Genomic DNA, 18,519 nt, shown 5'->3' with positions numbered 1-18,519 from the left:
AGAGCCTGCCCTCGCCTCCCAGGCCGCGCTCGCTGCTCACTCGCCGCCCAAGGAGCCCAGCCCTGGCCGTCGGTGTGGAGCCCACGGTTGCCTCACCCTGCCCGAGTGGCCTTATGACAAAATCTGGCTGCTCTGAATCTCTGCATTTATTTTACTCATTACTCAGTTGTTTTTCATGAAAAAAAAAAAAAAGCAACCAGGTTGCAGAAATTTTAGTTAAGGAGGAGAATTCTCGCTTGTGCCCATATCCCACCACTTGACGCAGCCAGTGTGCCTCTTCCTAGACCGCCAGTGTGTTCGCTCCGTCACTGCTCGATGTGGCAAGAGCCCTGTGAATGCCCAAGAGCATCTTGTTCCTGGACCATTTTTCTGGCCCCACTGACCAAAAAACAAACGTGCTTGTGCCGTGTCTGTTTCAGGGAGCTCTGGTCTGGCAATGTTTTCTGGAATATTACCCTGAAACGGAACAGAAGTGAACCCACATCCTTTCCACAGCATGTGCTAAACACCTAGGCATCCTTCTCGTTCTCACCACCTGCGTGCTCCTGTGAGGGGCAGGGACGGCCGGTCACACACCCTGTCCCCCAGCCCCTGGGCCACCTCAGTGAGCTGTGAACCTAGGCCCATCCCCTCTCCTTTCTGGGCCTGCCTCATCTGGAAAGTGAGAATGAAAATGTAATACAAACTCCCTAAGATGCAGGAGGGTCAAATAAGATTATGTACAGATAAGCTGAAAAAAGTGTTGGCTAGTGGATGTGCATCCGGAGAGAGAGCGGCCTGCTCCCATGCTGTCCTGTCCATGCATCACAGGTGGGGCCGGGCCGGCGCCGCCAGGATCCCTCCAGAGAACATCTTAGGGCCCAGGGCTGCCACTCTCCCGCTGGTCTGTGTCCTGTCAGCAAACTTCCTGCCCCAGGCCCCGTGCTGGGCCCAGTGACACAAACGACTCAGACTCACCCCTGTCGCCCAGGGGCTCACATCTGCAGACTCAAGCCAAGGTGTCTTCCAGGACAGGAAGACAACCAAGGGGCGACAGGGGCCCAAACTCGGGTTTCTCCCTCTCGGGTCTCAGGCTCATCAGGCCTGAGGGTGGGCCGGGCAGGCAGAGGAGCCCCGGCGAGGAGCTGGGTCACCTTCGGTGAGGCCCGGGCCATGGGGGCAGGGAGCCTCACAGATGGGGAAACCCCCTGCCCGGCAGGACAGGGATTCCTCCAAGGCCTCCCAGGAAGGCAGCTGGGGGCAGCCTAGAACCGAACCTCGGGAAGACCGGGCCCGCCCTTCTGTGCAGAGCCTGAACCCAGTTTCCAGAAGAGAGGGAATCACAGGCCTGGGTTCTTACCCCAGCCCTGCGGGGTGACCCTGCGCAAGGCCCTGCCCCCCTCCTTGGGAAGCAGCCTGAGCGACTGAGCACTAAGAACCTAGAGAGTACTCAGTGCTGAAAACCTGCGTGCCAACTGCTGAGGGCCTGGGTCCATGTTCAGCAACAGGGCTCTCTCCCTCACCACCGCCCACAGGGCTGCAGAGGTGAGGTACAGCCCCCACCAGCAGCAACTGTGCTCAGCTCTGCCAGCCCGTCTCTCCAGGCCCGCCTCAGGTCCCTGAATGCCTGGCTGTTCTCTGGCTCCTCCGGGAAGCCCTCCTCCCCAGTGAGTTATGGTGCGTGTGTGCTCCCCCAGATGAGGCACCTGCACCCCAGTGTGCTATCAGATCTGGCCTTAAGGGGAGTGGAGGGGGCCGCTGGCCCAGGAGTCAAATAAACCATTTCCCGAGCCCCTTTTTTGGGTTGTCTGGGCAGCCTGCGCTGCAGTCCTGAGGCGCTTGCCCCAAATGGGGTGGCTGGTGACAGCCTCCTGTTCACCTTCCTCTTGTGGCCCTGCATGTCCCTCACTTCAAAAGACACCAACCCTCCAAACTCAGGCCCCGGCCCGGGCTGGAAGGGAAGGTGCAGGAAGGGGGTTAGGGTGGGCGAAAAGCTCTCTCACCCCTGCAGGGGCACACCACAGGGGTAAGGGGTGCCACGCAGGTCTGCCTAGAGCCCAGATTGTCTGACATGTTTTCTTTTAAATTATAACAGTCGCCCAGCAGCTGTGCCAGCTCTGCAATCTCACACCACTTAACCACTCGGAGCCTCGATTTCCTCGGCTGTGAAGGGAACACCTGCATCTCAAGGGGCTTGGGAGGCACGAGGGAGACACCGCAGGGAAAGCGCGGACCACAGGGCCTGACGACGACGCAGAAGCGGGCCCTGGGTAAGGCGGTGGCTCCCGGTCATGCTGGTCTTTCCAGCTGCGACTCCCAGGACACAGTGGCCTTGGCAGATACTAGGCAGCTGGTGCCTCCTGGTGGCCAGCAGAAGCCAGGGCATGAGGGCTGGGACTTCATGAATTTTGGATGAAGAACGTTGGACTCCTGGTGTCTTCAGCTGGTAGACTGACCGAGTCCTTGAACGGGGGTATTGGGGCACTTAAACACTCCCCAAGGCCTTCTCTGTGCCAGGCCTGACCCCGGGAATACTTGCTTCCCTCCCTGGTCTCCTCCCTGAGTTCCCTGCTGAAATGGAGGCAGGCAGACACAAACAGGGGTCCAGGCGGGAGGAGGCCCCCCCGCCAGCCTGGCAAGCGAGGGGGGCTCCCAGTGAGGGGATCCTGAAGGGCAGATTTGACTCGGGGGCTGGGTAGCAAGAGCGTCCTGAGTAGAGAGAAAATCACACGCCAGACACATTCCGAGTAGCCAGGAAATGGAGATACAGCCAAGCCCAGCAGGGTGGCTCCGAGGACTTTGAAGTTCATGCCTAGAGTTTCTCTGCTGGCATCATCGAACTCCAGATGGTTAAACATGTGACCATAACGCTTGAGAAACTTACGGTGGCAAGGAGGGGCTGAGGTGGGGCAACAACAGGTCTAGAAGGTGGCCTGCAGTGGCAGCAGGGCTGGAGAGGAAAGGGACACAGTGGGCCCAGGCCTTGGCACCGAGGGGATGTGCAGTGTGAGGGGAAGGGGAGCTCACGTGAGTTGGGGGAGATGGAGCCGGGGAGGCAGCTGCGGTCACCTAGAGCTCAGGGCTACGGCCGAGAGCAATGGGTGGTCAGTGAGTCAGCAGATTTGGGTGTTTGAGCCCAGCATTCACACAGCCTTTGACACGTGCCAGGAGCTTCACAAATACTAGCACATGGAGACCTTACAACAACCCTTGAGGTGTAGACTGACACCCCATTTTACAGAGAAGGAAACTAAGGCACAAAGACCTTAAGTAACTTGCTCAAAATCCTTCAGCTACTAAACAGTGGAGCTGAGATTCACACCTAGATGGTCTGGCTGCAGAGTCCAGGCTCTTAGCTCTCTGCTGCCCAGTCTGGAGATGGGTCCAACACCCTGGGACTGGCGGGGACCCCCTGGGAGACGGTAAGGGGACAAAGAAGGAGGCTGAGAGTACGAGAGTGAAGCCTTTGATGCACAGCTGAGCAGGTCCCCAGAGGTCGGCGCCCACCACTCAGGACAACGACCACGCTGCTGAGTCCTCCACCATGCCCCAGGTTGATGAAGGAAGCGCGTGTCCAGGCTCCACCCTGTTGGGCCTGCCTTACCCCGCAGCGCCTTGCTGTGCAGATGAAATTTGATGCCGATGCAAGTGGAGGCCCAGGCCCAGGCCCAGGCCCGGTCTCCTGAGGCCCTCGCAGGCTCACGGACACGCGGGGGCCACTCCCCACCCACTCCGGCTCTGCCTCTGGACTAGCGCCCGGCTGGCCTGAAGGCAGGCCTGGTGCAGCAACCACTGGACATCGCTCTCCGATTTGTTCGAACCCTTTCCACCAGTGCCCTTCTGGGCTGCCTCCCCACTCCCTCCTCAAACTCTCACGGCCCCACCTCGGCCTCAGTCCACCCTGGGTGACTGAGGAGGGCGAGAGGTGTCGGCCTAACTTCAGGACCAGCCTGGCCCAAGGGTGAAATTCCCACGGCTCCAACAGCCATGCCCTCTGCTGCCTCTGGTTCCTCACACTGTCTACTCTCAGACCCAGACAGCACGGAGGCCAGGCCAGCTCTGCCCAGCTCCGTGCAGGAGGAGGAAAGGGGGCCAAGCCCGGGTTTCCTCGAGCCATCAGCCCGAAGACCGCTCTCTTCCCTAAATGCTACAAAGAGGCAAGCAGACACCCGTTTAGATGCACCCTCCCCCCCCCCACTTTTGGCACAGGAAGTGAGGAGACGGAGATAAACAAAAAGTACTGTCATCTGTCCCCCCGCACCAACCCACACTTTATTTTTAAACAAAGGCCCCGCCGGCCTTCTTCCCCACCAGAGGCCCCGAGCCACCCGTACCCTGCCCACACCTCCCTGGGGCCCAGGGGAAGCTGTTCTCCGGCTTCAGGCTTCGGACTCGAGCTCCAGCCCAGGCAGGGGAGGTCACGGCACTAGTGCCAGAGCACGACCTTCCTGGACTGGTCCACGCTCACCACGTGGCTCCCGGAGTTGCACCAGGCCACGGCGTTGACGGCGGTGCTGCAGAGAGGCAGGGCCAGGCTTCAGGCGGGCATCGGCAGCTGGGCCCGCAGCCTGGCGCTGCCCCTCATTCCTGGACCTGGGCACTTGAGGCCTCTCTGAGCCCATTTCCTCTCCGGTGAAGTGGGCTCACAGGGCACAATGAGGATGGACCCAAGGGCGTGTGGAAAGGCACCCTGTGGACAGGGAAGGGCTCTGGGGGGTGGGAGATACGGAAACAGGGGCGGAGGACTCCAGGCCCAAGCACGTCGGAGCCTGGAACTGGCTGACAGGACTGGGCGGGCACAGCCGTGGCCCCGAGGCTAGGGCGGGCGGGGGGCGGTGGCATGCTCACCAGTGGGGTCCCCGTAGGCTACTCTCCAGTTTCCCAGTGTCCACATCCCAGATGTAAAGGGCTCCGTCCCAGGAACCTGCCAATGCGTAGCTTCTGTCCGGGCTGCAGTGGCCACGGCGGAGCAAGAGAGAGGGGTCGAGATGAGACACACCCTGACACACAGACACGGTCGGACGGGGCACACTGGGGCACAGACGCGCACTCTCACGGACACACCTGAACACGGCTTTGGTCCAGTCAGAACCGCACTTGAAGCCGTCAGCGCTGAGGACAGACGGAGTCGGGTCAGAACGGAGACGGCCGCCAGCCCCTGCCCTCCCCCAGGAACCTCGAAAGGTTCCTCTCCCCGCCCAGGGGTCCGGCACCTCCGCAGGCCCTGGCTCAGACGGGCCTCCAGGGGGGGCTCTGCACTGACAGCTCTAAGGAGCTTTGTACAGGGGACAAGAGGCCCTGCTGTCCCAGCCAAAGCTGGCGTCAGCGGCCGGGAGAAGGTACCTGAACACCTGGCGGATGTTGCTCACACGCAGGTCGATGACCTTGAGCGTGTTGTCCCGGGAGCAGCTGAGCAGATGCAGATGATCGAGGCTGAGGCTCAGGGAGGTGACCCGGCCCTGCACGGGGATGACCTGTGTGCAGCGGGGGGCCCTGAGCAGCGAGGACAGAGACGGACATGAGGAGCAGCTCCCCCTGCCGGGGCCACCCCGACCGGCTAACAGGGCCCAGAGGCAGCGGTCCCAAGCCCCGGGCCTGGCTGACAGTGACCCACACCCCCTGCCCCCCTCCCCACCCCCGCAGCAGCCCCGCCAACAGGAATGCAGGCAGACCTCGACTCAAAGCCAAAGCCGGAGCCTCTGCAACCTCTGGGTCACAGAACGCGTGCCGGGGGAAAGCCGTGGAAGTCTGTCCTTACACGCGTGAGAGACCCAGGGCATCCGCCTGGCGGCAGTGTGGCGGCCAGGGAGGAGGAGCCTGAGGGGGGCTGGGCACTGCTCCAACTCTGGCTTTTATTTACCGTTCAAGCCAAATGTTGTGCTCTTAGGTTTAAAACACAACTAAAGCTTTTTCCCTTTTGATTAAAAACTGAGAACTAAATGGGAAAGGGGGCTTCTAGGTCTCGGCTGTCGAGGCCCAGGCAGAGTCGGGTGGCTGGAGGGAGAACCACGGAGGCGGCACAGGCCACCCGCTCAGCCTCACTTCCCTGTGCGCCCTCTGTGGACGGCTCCAGGGCCCGAGAGAGGAAAGAGAACCCGGGAGCCCTGTCCCTACACCTGTCACCTGCTGTCCCAGAACCGGATCTTCTGGTCATTGTGGCCACTGATGATGACATGGTCCCCGCACACCACGTCGTTACAGTAGGAGAGGACATCGATGGTCCTGGAGCCTGCGGAACAGGGGCCAGGGCCCAGGCCTCAGGGATGGGTCATCAGGAGCCGGCCCACTAGACAGAGGAGCAGCTGAGGCCCAGAAGCCCCAGAGGGCAGTGTCCTCCCAAAACCAGCACCCAGGTCCCCTGCTTCCCAGCCCAAAGCCTGAGATCACCAAGAAATGACAGAAAGCACCACAGGGGACAGAGAAGGTGGGGCCTTGGGAGGTTTCACCCCAAATGCCTGTGAATCTTGGAATCACTCCCAGAGAGCAAGCAGGTCAAGGTCCCTCATGGCCCAGCATGGGGGGTGGGGAGGGGATGCGTGGTGCAGGGGATGGAGGGCGAGGGGTGGGGGGGCCGAGGTGCAGGGCTGGCCTCACAGTAGGCACGGTCGAGGTCCCACTCCTTCACTGTCCGGTCTCGACTCCCAGTCACTGCCTGGTGCCTCGTTAGCTTGAATTTGGCGGCTGTCACCTTGTCTGTGTGTCCAGACAGTGTCTCCTGCTCCCATCACAAATATGGATTCAAGGGTGTGGTCAGGAATCCATAATACCGTACTCCCGTCTAGGCCCAAGACCTGACCCCGGACCCCCAAACTGCCTCCCAGTCAGACCTCACCTTGGACACCGCCTGTCCCACCTTCCAGAGCTGAGCGGCCTGATTGTAAGTAGCTGCCAATACCTGGGAGCCCTGGAGAGATGGGAGTAGGAGAGGTCCCGGACCTGGACTTGACCAGAGGTAATATCCCTCAGGCCCCAGGCCTGGGGCAGGGCTGCCCGGGAGCTGCCCAAAGCTGGGTCCCCCAGGCAAACGGAGGTGCCTCTGGGCCCAGGGAGGAGCAGCTGTGTAGGAGCCTGAGGGCCCAGCCACACGTCTCCTCGAGCCCCAGAGCCTCCACCCGCCTGGGGTGGGGACCGGGGAGGAAAACACCCCGTGCCACTGGGGCAAAGTCTCCTCACCGAGGGGTCAAAGTCCACACTGGTGACGCTTCCGCCAGCTCCTTCGAGGGTCTGGTTGGCCTCCAGGCGACCTGGCGGGGTGGGGACCAGGGGAAGGGATGGGTACAGTGAGGTCACTGACCTCATGAAAATGAGGAGCTGGGACTGGAAATGGGAAAATCAGTTTTCCCCAATTTAAAGGACAGAATCACTGGGCCCTAGGGGATAGCTGGTCATTTCATAGGGCTAAAGATGGCCGGAGAAAAGGGACTGCCCCTAGGTCCCACACAAGCCAGTGCCAGGCCAGCTAGAGATTCGCCCCCTGGAGGAAGCCTCCAGGAGCCGGCTCTGCCTTCCCGACACACCCCCTCCACAGAGCCCAGGCAGCTAGCTGATGTGGGTCTCCCACTGAGTTCTCAGAGTTCAAGTGGTAACAAGTGGCCCAGGGAACCCCTGCCTCTCCTAACGGGGGCCATCTGAGTGCAGCCATCCTCATCCTGCAGGTGTGGGCCCCAGGAGCTCAAAGGCTCTCCAATTTTCTTCAAAGAAGTGAGCCCAAAACTCTTGCCAAGGGATCCTCTGGCCACTGCCCTCAGGAATGTTCTAGGTGAGGGAGCATAAAGAGGTCCAAGACCTTTGCCCACCGAGAGACAAGCCGAGGGTAGGGTCTGGGAAGAAACACTGGGTCGGCCTACGGGGGAGGGGCCCTCACCTCCCACGACATTCCAGAGGTGGATGAGGCGGTCAGTCCCCGCAGTGGCCAGCAGGCTGCTATTGGGACCAAAACAAACTGCATTGACCTCAGAAAGGTGGGCTTCCTGTGGGGGAAAGGGGAGGTTGGTGCCCCTGATCTGTGTCATGGAGGCCCCTGTGCACACTGACAGGCTCTCTCTCGCGTGCACCCGAGCACACAGCAGTGTCCCATCACCTCTGCCTAGACCCCTGCAGCAGCCACGATACCCCATCCTCCCCTGCCTGGTTACCCTGGGCTCCCAGCCTCCTGCCTCTCCCTCTCCAGTCCACGTCCCCACTATAAGAAGCTGAGGGGTTCCCACCACAAGCTGTGGCAGGAAAACTCCTCCTCCTGCCGAGGAGCCCCACCCGGCTTCCCTGGCCTCCTCAGCCCGCTCCTGGGGCCCGCACTCCGCACACCAGCACCCCCTGCAAGGAGCCCAGGTCCTCCTCACCAGCACATCCTGAGCCCGGGTGGGAAGTCGGGCAGCCACACACACAGGGATGCTCTGGTATCGCTGCTCAGGGACTCCCCCAATGGAGTGTCCTCTCCTCTTCTTAAAACTGGGGGGCAGGGGGAGTCAGGAGGGCATTCAGCAAGGCCTTCTGCTGTGAGAGCCTCACATTCCCCCGAGGCAGCAACAACAGGAAGCGGACACAGAAGGCAACAGAACATGGCCAGAACGCGCAGGAAGGCCAGTCCCCAGCCCGGCCTCTGACCCCTGGGGTCAGTGTGGAGGTGGGAAGAGCACAGAAAAGACACAGAGGCAGGGCAGAGCCGGTGGATGCGGAGAAACCTTGGGGCTGAGGCTTCAGCCCTGGCCTTGCCACTGCTTGGCTCTGTGGTCCTGCACGAGTCCCTGACATTTTTTTTTTAATCCTCAACCAAGGATATATTTATTGATTTTAGAGACAGAGAAAGAGAAACATCGATTGGTTGCCTTCTATACCCGCCCCAACTAGGGATCGAACCCACAACACAGGTGTGTGCCCTGACCTGTCCCGCAACACTTCGGTGTATGGGACAATGATCCAACCAACTGAACTGCCTAGCTGGGGCCAGCCCCTGACATTTCTGAACCTGAACTTCCCAACTGAGTGGCAGTCCCTGCCCAGCCTCAGGCTGGAGCTCCTGGTCCCCTGTGAGAAAACTAGGTGAGGACAGAGCCTGGAGGACAGCTGAGCAGGGGCTGAAAGTGAGGCCATGCACCTCCGGGTCTCAGCAGAGACTCACACGGACTGCTGGACAACACACAGATGGACAGACGGAGGTGCACACACAGGCCGAGCCTGGGCTCTAGAAGCTGCAGACAGGGCTCCGGGGTGCCCTGGCCCTTCCCACACACACTTACTCCAGAAGCCCCTTCACCACATCCACACAGTGAGACAGGGTCAGGGAGGTGGCAGAGGCAGACCTGGGGCAGAATTGAGAGAGAGACGTGCTAAGGGACCAGCAGTGCATGTGCAGACAGCAGTCGCCAACCCTGCTCTGCCAGAGACCCTGGGGCTCACAGCGTCTGGAGTCCTGGAGGAGAACTTGGCTCCTCCAAGACCAGGAGACTGGCATGCCCCAGGGCGGTCCCATGAAGATGGAGGCAGAGAGGCAGCTGGCAAGGAAGTCTCCCAGAGTTTTCACCACGATGGTAAGAACTACCTCATCACCCCATTTCCCCCCATAATCAAAGTCCCTGGGAGGGTGAACTGGGGCCTATGGAGGGGTGGTGGTGAAGGTGCCCCAGGCTGGGACAGCATAAGGCTGGGGGCAGGGGATGGCAGAACCTAGACATACTGAGACCTCAAAAATGCCCAAGGATGTGTCCTGGGATGAACTGGCCCACCGGGGCTGCCAAGAGCTTCGGGGCCCAGCAGCGCATGCCCTCCCCCAGGTTCCTTCACTGCCCTGAGGCCTGGACACCAGTGACTGCAGGGAAGAGCTGGAGGAGAGCCTGGGGAATGGGGGCAGGGAAGGGCAGCGCCAGTGCCAGGCAAATCCAGACAGATGGGCAGACTGAGGGGAGGGCACAAGGACCAAAGCCCTAGTCAGGTCCTCCAGTGTGAACTCACATCCACACACACTCAGATGTTCATATACAGTCAAGTATGCTCGCCCAGGCTTGCACACTCATGTGCTCTCACACCCCTGGGTATGCAAACACATGCCTACAACAGCTGAGCCCTGGGCCTTGCCCACAGGTTCCCTCCTAGTGACACCCTTTCACCAGCCAGGCACCCCACCCCCAGAGACATGATTTTGGGAATGAAAGAAAGGGGTGAGGACGGGGGGAAGGGTCCCCGAGGCGGCTTGGGAGGTCAGACCTGTCTAAGGAGGCCTGAGCTATACGTCTCTCCAAGGCCCCTCCCAACGCAAGAGCCTGCTCAAGGTCCTACTGGAAGACTCTGAGATGGGGCCCAGTTCAGGGCTCTAGGACAGTCCTCACCTAAAAGGCCTCTTCCACTTCTCACCAGCCTCACTCGCTAGAAATTCCGGCTCAGCAGGCAGTGTCAGAGTCACCTCGGCCTTCTCCTTGATCCCGACACCTAGGGTGTCTGGGCTCCTGGAAGAGGGAACGGAGCTCAGGACTGACAAGGGACCCCAGGCCCCATATGGTGAAGATGTGCAGACCCTGCATGATGCCCCCGTACTGGCTCCTATGACCACACATGTCTGCACGTGTCCTGTGAGCTCGGTCTTCACACCCCCTCCCTACTGTGATTGTGCCCACGTGTGGTCAGGTGGCCGAAGGCAGGTGTGTGGTAAGGTAGAATTGGAGGAAGTGGCCCAAGAACAGGGCACTCCAGAGCACATGGGGCAGAGCCAGCATCAGAGGTTCCGGGCGCCTCGCCACTCACTCGCTGATGCTCACTGTCCGCTTGGCAGCCTTCCTTAGCTCCTGGGACACCCGTGCCTGCTTGGCCCTGTGGGAGAGGGAGGGGAATATCTTGGGATCCAGGCACAGGACGCTGCCACCTTCCTGTGAGGGCAAGGGTGGGTCACCCCTCCTGAGGAAGGTGCAAGGAGTTCCCGCCTAGAGGAAGGGATGGGACTCTCTCCTTCTGGGGCCGAACTGCTCACCTCCCTGAGGGGTGAGACTCGGCGCTCTCACCTCTCGCGGCGCTCAAGGCGCAGGTTGCGTTCCGCAGCAGCGCGAGCCTTGCGCTGCACCAGCCGCTCGAGCAGGTCGCGCGCCTCCTCTTCCAGCTTGCGCAGGGCCGCTTCCTGGAGTCCCAGGTGCGCGCGCAGCGCCTCGTAGGCCAGCCGCAGTGCCGCGTTCCGGGCCTGCTGCGCTTCCACCTGCCGGGTCTGCTGCGCCCGTGCCTCCTTCAGCTGCGCCACCCTTGCCTCCAGAGCCGCCAGCCTGGAACGGGGCAAGCCAACATCACCGCCTAGTGGGAACGGGTCTCAGAGCTGGGACAGACTTGCCATGGCTACGCGCCACCCAAGTGGCTAAAGCAAGTCTCCTACCTAGCCTTCCCCCTCAGAGTCCTGTGGTTCAGGTCTGGGGAATGAGGGGAGAGCTGTCGGGCCCTGCTAGAGGCACCAGGATCATCCCATCCACCCTCCCCTGCAGAGATGGCTCCGAGGCTTTTAGAGGTGGGTGCAGTCCCTGTGGCGCCCGCCCACACCTTACCTGCTGTGACGCTCCTCCAGTTCAGATTCTAGGGCGGCCAGGGCTGCGCTCTTTTCCACCACCTGGTAGGCCATCTGGGGGGTGGTTAAGGGACAGACAGGTGGGCCTCTGTGTAGAGCTTCAGCCAGAGTCTGCTACTCCACCCACCTGCCGCTTTAGTGAAAAGCAAGCTGAGGCGCAGGGAGACTTGAGTGTCTGGCATGGATGCACTGTTGTTTGATGGTACAATTAAAAGGCCTTAGGCTCTGGAGTCTAACACTTGGGTGTCAAGCCTGTGACCCCGGGGTAGTCATTTAACCTCTCTGAACCTGTGTTCCTTTACCATAAAATGAGAATAATATTACTTACCTAATAGGGTAACACGGAATTATTATAATATTAATAGTTGTTCAGCCAGGGCACATGCCAGGGTTGCAGGCCACGGCCCCCCGCAACTGCACATTCATGTTTCTCTCTCTCTCTCTCTCCTTCCCTTCCCTCTCTAAAAAATAAATAAATAAATCTTTTAAAAAATAGTTGTTCAAATAATGGCAAATTTATAACTTTTTAAAAAAGATTTTATTTATTTACTTTTTAGAGAGAGGGGCAGGGAGGGAAAAGTGAGAGAAAGAAACAGCAATGTGTGGTTGCTTCTCACGTGCCCCCAACTGGGGACCTGGCCCACAACCCAGGCACATGCCCTGACTGGGAATTGAACCAGTGATCTTGTTGGTTCACAGGCCAGCGCTCAATCCACTGAGCCACACCAGCCAGAGCTTAATTTTTTAATGTAGCACTTATGTGTTTCATTTCTTGTTCTAAGCATTCTACACAAACTAACTCTTAATCCTCATAACATCACCGTGAGGTAGGTGCTGCCACTCTTTCCATTTTACAGAGAAGGACACCAACACAGAGAGGTTAAGTATCTTGCCCAAAGTCACACAGCTAAGTGACAGAGCCAATATTGGAACCCAGACCACCTAACTTTATGTTCCAAGTAAAGAGCTGGTCTAGAGGAGGGGTTTGAGGGATGTGGATTCTGTTCCCCACCCCTCCAACACCTGGCTGATGCAAGCATAGATCCTGGAGAGGAAGAGGAGCCCTGAGCAGAGGCACACAGGCCAAGAACGGAAATGGACTTCAAGAGCACAGGGCCCAGACTGAATACTGTGGCTGAGGGTGATCTCAGCCATAGCCCAGCCTCACTGAACAGTCCTTCAACCAAGAGCCAAGAGAGCTGGGGAAGCCACAGAGATAGACTTCAACTCCCACCTTGGGAGCTGAGCAATCAGTGGGAGAGTCAGATGCCGGGCAAAGTAGTTCCCACCTGTGTGGCAGAAGGAGCATGAGGAAGTAACCAAGGCTGGGGGCTCTAAGCTGTTCCCGCGCTATCCCCTATCCCCCACATAGGCCTGGTGATGGCTGGACTGAGGAGCGAGGTAAGTGCCGGCCACCCGCACTGACGTCACTCCCCGCACTGACGTCACTCCCCGTGTGAGCCCGCCTAGGGAGCAGCCCTGCACACACAAGGCGGCGAGGCCTACTCACGGCGTGCCCGGTTTATACCACCTTTCATTCCTTTCACAACCAAGCAACCTGCCCACCACTTCTGCTTCCTCACTTGTCATTCACTTCATTACTTTCATGGATGTTTGGTAGTACTTTTTTTTATGTGATACTTTTCAGAATTCAAATAATAAGAGATAGAAAACAGATGAGTGGTTATCAGGAGTTGGGAACAACTGGGGGAGAGGGGTAAGCTGTGACTAAAATTGGGAGGCAAGAGAGGGATCTCTGGTGATGAAATAGTGCCGTATGGTAAAGTTCACACAAATATGACATGTGACAAAAACACAAAGGACTGCGTACAGCCCACACCAATGGCAACTCTCTGGTTGCGTGTGGTGCTATAGTCACATCAGATGTAACCATTGGGGGAAACCTGGTGAAGGGTGCACAGGACTTCTCTCTGCTATCTTTGCAGCTTCCTGTGAATCTATGCTTATTTCAAAATAAAAAGCTAAAACAGAAAAAAAAAGGAAAAAAGCTAAGATAGTAACAATGATACACGTGTGTTGTGATATGTGAAATAATACTACCAATCAAAGGAAAGCCCCTCCTCATCCCCTGGCACAGCCAATGGGAGCTGACTGCTGTGCCTGAGCCCATGAAGGAGGGGGATGCTGAGGGTGAGGGGTGTGTACCAGTGTCCCACACTACGGGAGCCAGGAGCTCAGAGAGGAGAGTGGCAGGTCACGTATATACCAACCTGACCACGGGGAGAGGTGGTGAAAGAGACTTTTACTTTTTCACCCAATGGACTTCTGTTCTTTTGAAATACTCACAAGCAAGTCTTGTGTAGCACTTGTCTTTTATTCATGGAAGTCATTTTTATTATTAAAATATGTAGCTCTGAGTGCTGTATGAAGAATGGGGGCTGCCAAGGGAGGAGCCATCCAGGGTGGAGGGAGGGTAATCTGGACCAGGCCAGATATGGTACAGGAAACAGAAGTGGATGGATTTGGAGGCAGGGTCTATGACCCGGTGACCAGCTCAGAACAGAGGGCTGGGAAGGGTGAGGGGTGACCCCGGGTTAACAGCCCGGTGACTGACTACCAACGGAGGGGTGTGTGTGATCTACCTCATTCATCACACTCATTCATCAGTTAGTCTCCAAATATTCATGAGCATGGACTGGAGACAGGCCCCAGGGACACAATGGAGGCAAACCAGAAGCATCCCAGGCCTTGGGGCACGCACAGCCTACGAATAGGGCTCAGATATTTGAAAACCACTTCTCCAATGTCAAGTTGTAACCACATCAGGACTCTGAGGAGAGGCTCTCACGGGGTTCACAGCCCCAGTCCCACATGAGGCAGGCAAGTGGCTGGGCGTGCTGTAGCTGGGCATGAGTTCACTGGCCAATCAGTCTCCTCGAGTGGACTCACAGCTCTGTGAGGCCAGGTCTTGTTTATTACTGCACCCGCTGGGCCTTGCATAGAGAAATTATCAATAAATAACTGCTGAAAGAATGGAGAGCACCGAGGATGGATTCACACGGTTTGTTGGAGTTCAAATCCTGCCTCCACCTCTCTAAGCCTCGGTGTCCTCTGCAATCATAAAGTTGCGGAGAATCAGCTAACACTTAGCACAGAGCCTGCAGGGAGTTGCCTCAATGTGATGTTGGCCACATTATTACAGGGGCGATGGGGAGTCCGACTTTAGATGTGAAGTCCAAAACAGCAGCTGAGCAAGACATTCTGGGTTAGAGACGGGTCTGGGAATCAGCAAACAAAGTCTCTGAAGCTGTGGGAGTGAGTGAACCTATCAGAGCTCCAAGGAGAATGCGCATGTAAAGGAGGGGGACAGGGAGTAGGGGAGGAGCCAGACAAGGAAGTTCAGAAGCAGCAGGTACAGAAGTGAGAGGAACACCAGGAGAGTGTGGTGACATAAGCCAAGAGGCCCCATGGGGGTGTGAGGTGGACCCCCTTACCCATTTAGTCTGTAAACGTGCATGGAGCATCAGCTGGAGACAGGCCCTGGGGCTGGCAGGCAAGTGGTGAGCGGAGCAGGAAGGGGGAACAGAGGCGGCCTGGCCCGAGTACCTCACATTCCTCCCTGAGCTCTCACCGCACTTCCTCCAGTTGCTGTTGGAGTCCACCTCACCCTGGGCTGCCAGAGCCAAGCGAGAGGGCACTCTGACCGTCTGGCCTCAAGGCGCTGGACTTGGGGAATGTCCCCCTTTTGCTGGCTCCCTTGGATCACAGCTTCCAGCCCCCGAAGATCCTGACCCCAACCCATTCTCTCTCAGACCCCTGCCCAACCTACCTACCTCACCACAGACCAGCTGGAGCCCCTCCTTCTTCTCTTGCCATTTCACCCTCAGAGTGGCTGGTGACGGGACCTGGTCGGAGTCAGACCCCAACTCCTCATCCCTGCCAACCAATCAAGAGAGTGGTGCTCACTGTCCCTCCATCCCTCCATCCCTCCATCCACCCATCCACCCAGGGGCTGTGCAAGGAAAGCCCAAGACCAGAGCCATGAACGTTCTCCTGAGGACTGTGGGAGCCAGAAAGGCAGCAGAGGAAAGAGCATGTCTCCAGAAACTGAAGTTGTCCATGACTCCTCAGCTCTGGTGTCCTTTCCATGGTCAGGGCCCTCCTCAAGAAGCACCTCCCCACTCTGAGCCCCAAACCATTCCAGATTCTCACCTTCACTCCCCCTTTGGAATAGGCAGCAAGACCCTTTCTGTAGGCACAGGGTAAGGAAGAGAGAGACAGGCAGAGAAGGGGAAAAGATGAGTGTGGGGGTGGGAGGGGAAGGAGATGGGACAAAGGTGGACATGGACTGAGACGGATGGGAGGGAAGGACATGCTAAGCAGCTGGCCTGGGGGAAGGCTGAAGAGCTGGCAACCCCCTCTTCTGGCAGCAGCCAGGGGCTGAGGAGGTGCCAGGGGGAGAGCCCAGCATAGGTAGCTGGGGCTGGGCCTACGCACAGGCAGCCCATGGGGACCATGAACACACACACACTCACCAGGGGCCCTGGTGGGTCGCAGGAGTAACATTGTTTGGCTCTGGGTGCAGTTTCTCTGAGAATGGGGCCAGCAGCTCAGCCTTCTCCAGGAGACGATTATCTAGGGGTGCGAGAGGGTGAGCCTGGGGCAAAAACAGACACCTTCCAACAGACTCCAGGCATGTGGGTGACCTCTCTGGCCGGGAGGACTTTGAGCCCAGGGGTGCAGCGTGGGAGAGCTGCTGGCACACTGAGCTCTACCCCTTGTGTACGGGGTTTTGTGCAGCTCTACCAGCACCTTCAGCCTTGGCACAGCCTCCTCACAGCTCTAGCCCTCAGGTCCTCCCAGGAGAAGACCTGCTCTCCTAGGGCAAAAAAGGACCACCACCATCAGGAAAGAAGATGGCTGGGCATTGCCCCACCAAGGTTCCTGAGAAAGGAAGGGGCCAGGGACTGATCGCCCTGCCGCAGGACAGGGCCTGGCCTCAGAGAGTGACGACACAGAGCTCCACCGGCCCACAGCCTTACTTCCCCTAACTTTTTGAACTAAAAAACAATCATGACTTCTCCAGGTAGGGGGAAGGTTCCTCTCCCCTCCTCACCCCGATCCCAGCCAAAAGAGAAAGCCCTTGCACGATTATCCAGGGACCCCCTCAAGTTGGCCAGTTTCTGCAACAGACCTGAAATTCACACCTTCCACCCCCTCCACACCCACCACTGTCACTTCCTCTTTTTTTTACCAATTCCAGGGCAGGGTGCGGGGTGTAAGTCCAGGCCTAGCTCCTCAGCAACTTCCCTCAACCAGTGCCCTGGCTGTCACCTCCACCCAGGTGGGAGCCTAGTTCTCACACAAAACCCCAGTCCCTGGGGCACTGCACTGTACCCCCCACCCCCCTGCCCGCCCGCGCCACGCCAGCAAGTCTAAAGATGCCGTTTTGCCCAGGTCATGGGTGAGAAATCTGAGGCTTAGGAATATAACCTGCCTTAAGTGTATCTGATTTCAGCCCTCCAGAGTCTCCCCAGTCTCAAGCATTTGCTGGGGAGAGGGGGTGTCTGTGGGGGACAGCTGGTTAAGCTTCAGCCAACATTAGGCCCAGTGATGGAGCTGCAGAGACCGTGGTTAGACTTTCAGTCGCAAGCATAACGATCTCAGGTGACCAGAGGCCCTATACACAAATGCACACCTGTTTATCGCTCTTGACCTACACACCCCCTGCTGACCAGCTAGCTCCCTAGAAACAGCGCTGTAAAAGTCTGACTTCCAGGGCTCGGCCAGCTCCCTCCCACAGCCTGCGGCTCCCTGTTTCTCCCATAGGCCAGGGCAGGCTGGGCGCAGAGGCACTCCAAAATCCTAAGCCAGGATCACCTATCAGGAAACTCTGCGCCTCTTCCTTAGAGACTGTTTCACTCCGTCCTTTGATTGGCCAAAAATAATTGCTCTTGATAGTCCCGCATTCTGTCACTGGGCTATGGGTACCAATCGGACTGACCTGGATCTATCTTGGGAACCGCCCAGCAGGGGGAAGCACAAGGGTGCCTACAAAACCAACGCTGTGCGGGTGCCTAGGAAGTACAGCTCGAGAGAGGCAGAGCCGGGCCCTGAGGAGCAACAGCGGGAGCATCAGAAGAAGCTCCAACCAGGAAGGGGCTCTAGGCAAAGCCTGGCCTGCAAGAGGCAGGAATGTGGCTAGTCGGAGATGCGGCGTAACACATGCGGGTCTACAGGCCCAAGGCTTCGGAGGGAAGAAGGCACTGGTGCACTTGCGTCACAGTCGGAGAAACCACACACACTGTCCCGGAGCCCCGTCCCCTCCACGGCCATCTTCTGAGCCCCCCGGGAAGCACTCACAGGCCTGCACCAGCTCCAGGAAGAGTGCCTTTTGCGTGCGGTCCCGCTGCCGCAGCTGCCGCACGATATGGCGTTTCCAGCAGGCAGCGGGGGATCCGGAGCTGCAAGGCCCCGCCATAGCAGTGCGCTCCCGCCTGCCCCACGCACACCCGGGGCCTAAAAAGGCGCTAGTGGGCTGGGGCGGGACCTCCAGGGGACTCCGTGATGTCATGGGCCGGCCTCAACGGGAAATCCCCGGATTGTACCAAGAGCATACTTGGTGGGGAGAACGAAATGCAACCGTTAGTGGGAGCGCACCGCCTACACCACGGGGACCCTCAAAAAATTCTCACCCAAGTTGGAGCTCCTATTGCTGGCTTGGGCAATAAGCAGAACTCGAGATCGGAGCCTCCCGGACGGCTTCCCCCGTGCCTGTTGGTGCGCTCCGCAGGCGGGGCCACCAGGGCCAGTGCTGCTGGTCCCTACCGCCCCGGCTGAACTCACCGCCCCAGACGTTGGTCCACGCCCCTCTGGGCCGGGCTGTGCTGTAAGGTCAGACCCGGAGGCCTCCTCACACCAGGCCCCCGCCCTCGCCCTCGAGGCACTCAAGATCGTGAAGGGAGGCCAGACTGACCCGACGCACCTTAAAGGACAGCGAGATAAGAAAGCTCAGAGGAGGAGGGGAGGAAGAGGCCCTGCTTTCC

At 58.6% G+C, this 18,519-nt stretch overlaps 1 protein-coding gene across 6 annotated transcripts; it reads right to left on the bottom strand.

Moving 5' to 3' along the window:
- Nucleotides 1-4,217: 4,217 nt before the first annotated feature.
- ATG16L2 (autophagy related 16 like 2) lies at nucleotides 4,218-18,292 on the bottom strand. Of its 6 annotated transcripts, none has more exons than XM_045818332.1 (18): nucleotides 18,169-18,292; nucleotides 16,009-16,108; nucleotides 15,307-15,409; nucleotides 11,493-11,566; nucleotides 10,968-11,219; nucleotides 10,714-10,779; nucleotides 10,302-10,418; nucleotides 9,216-9,278; nucleotides 8,319-8,427; nucleotides 7,844-7,949; nucleotides 7,153-7,223; nucleotides 6,812-6,883; nucleotides 6,574-6,694; nucleotides 6,103-6,208; nucleotides 5,323-5,472; nucleotides 5,044-5,091; nucleotides 4,828-4,929; nucleotides 4,218-4,493 (listed from the first exon to the last, which is right to left on the bottom strand). In XM_045818332.1, exons 4-18 carry the CDS (start codon nucleotides 11,564-11,566, stop codon nucleotides 4,406-4,408), a joined length of 1,545 nt encoding a protein of 514 aa, XP_045674288.1. In that variant the 5' UTR covers nucleotides 15,307-15,409; nucleotides 16,009-16,108; nucleotides 18,169-18,292; the 3' UTR covers nucleotides 4,218-4,405. The 6 variants fall into 6 exon arrangements, with proteins under 6 accessions (XP_045674288.1, XP_045674285.1, XP_045674286.1 ...); XM_045818329.1 differs by lacking the exon at nucleotides 18,169-18,292 and adding an exon at nucleotides 17,837-18,023; XM_045818330.1 differs by lacking the exons at nucleotides 9,216-9,278; nucleotides 18,169-18,292 and adding an exon at nucleotides 17,837-18,023.
- Between the last annotated feature and the right edge of the window lie 227 nt (nucleotides 18,293-18,519).

Source organism: Phyllostomus hastatus, unplaced genomic scaffold (assembly GCF_019186645.2).
Source record: "Phyllostomus hastatus isolate PE091 unplaced genomic scaffold, TTU_PhHast_1.1 phas_scaffold_317, whole genome shotgun sequence".
Classification (NCBI taxonomy): Eukaryota; Metazoa; Chordata; class Mammalia; order Chiroptera; family Phyllostomidae; genus Phyllostomus; species Phyllostomus hastatus.
Note: the sequence above shows the minus strand (reverse complement) of the source record. Positions and strands in the feature narration are given on the sequence as shown.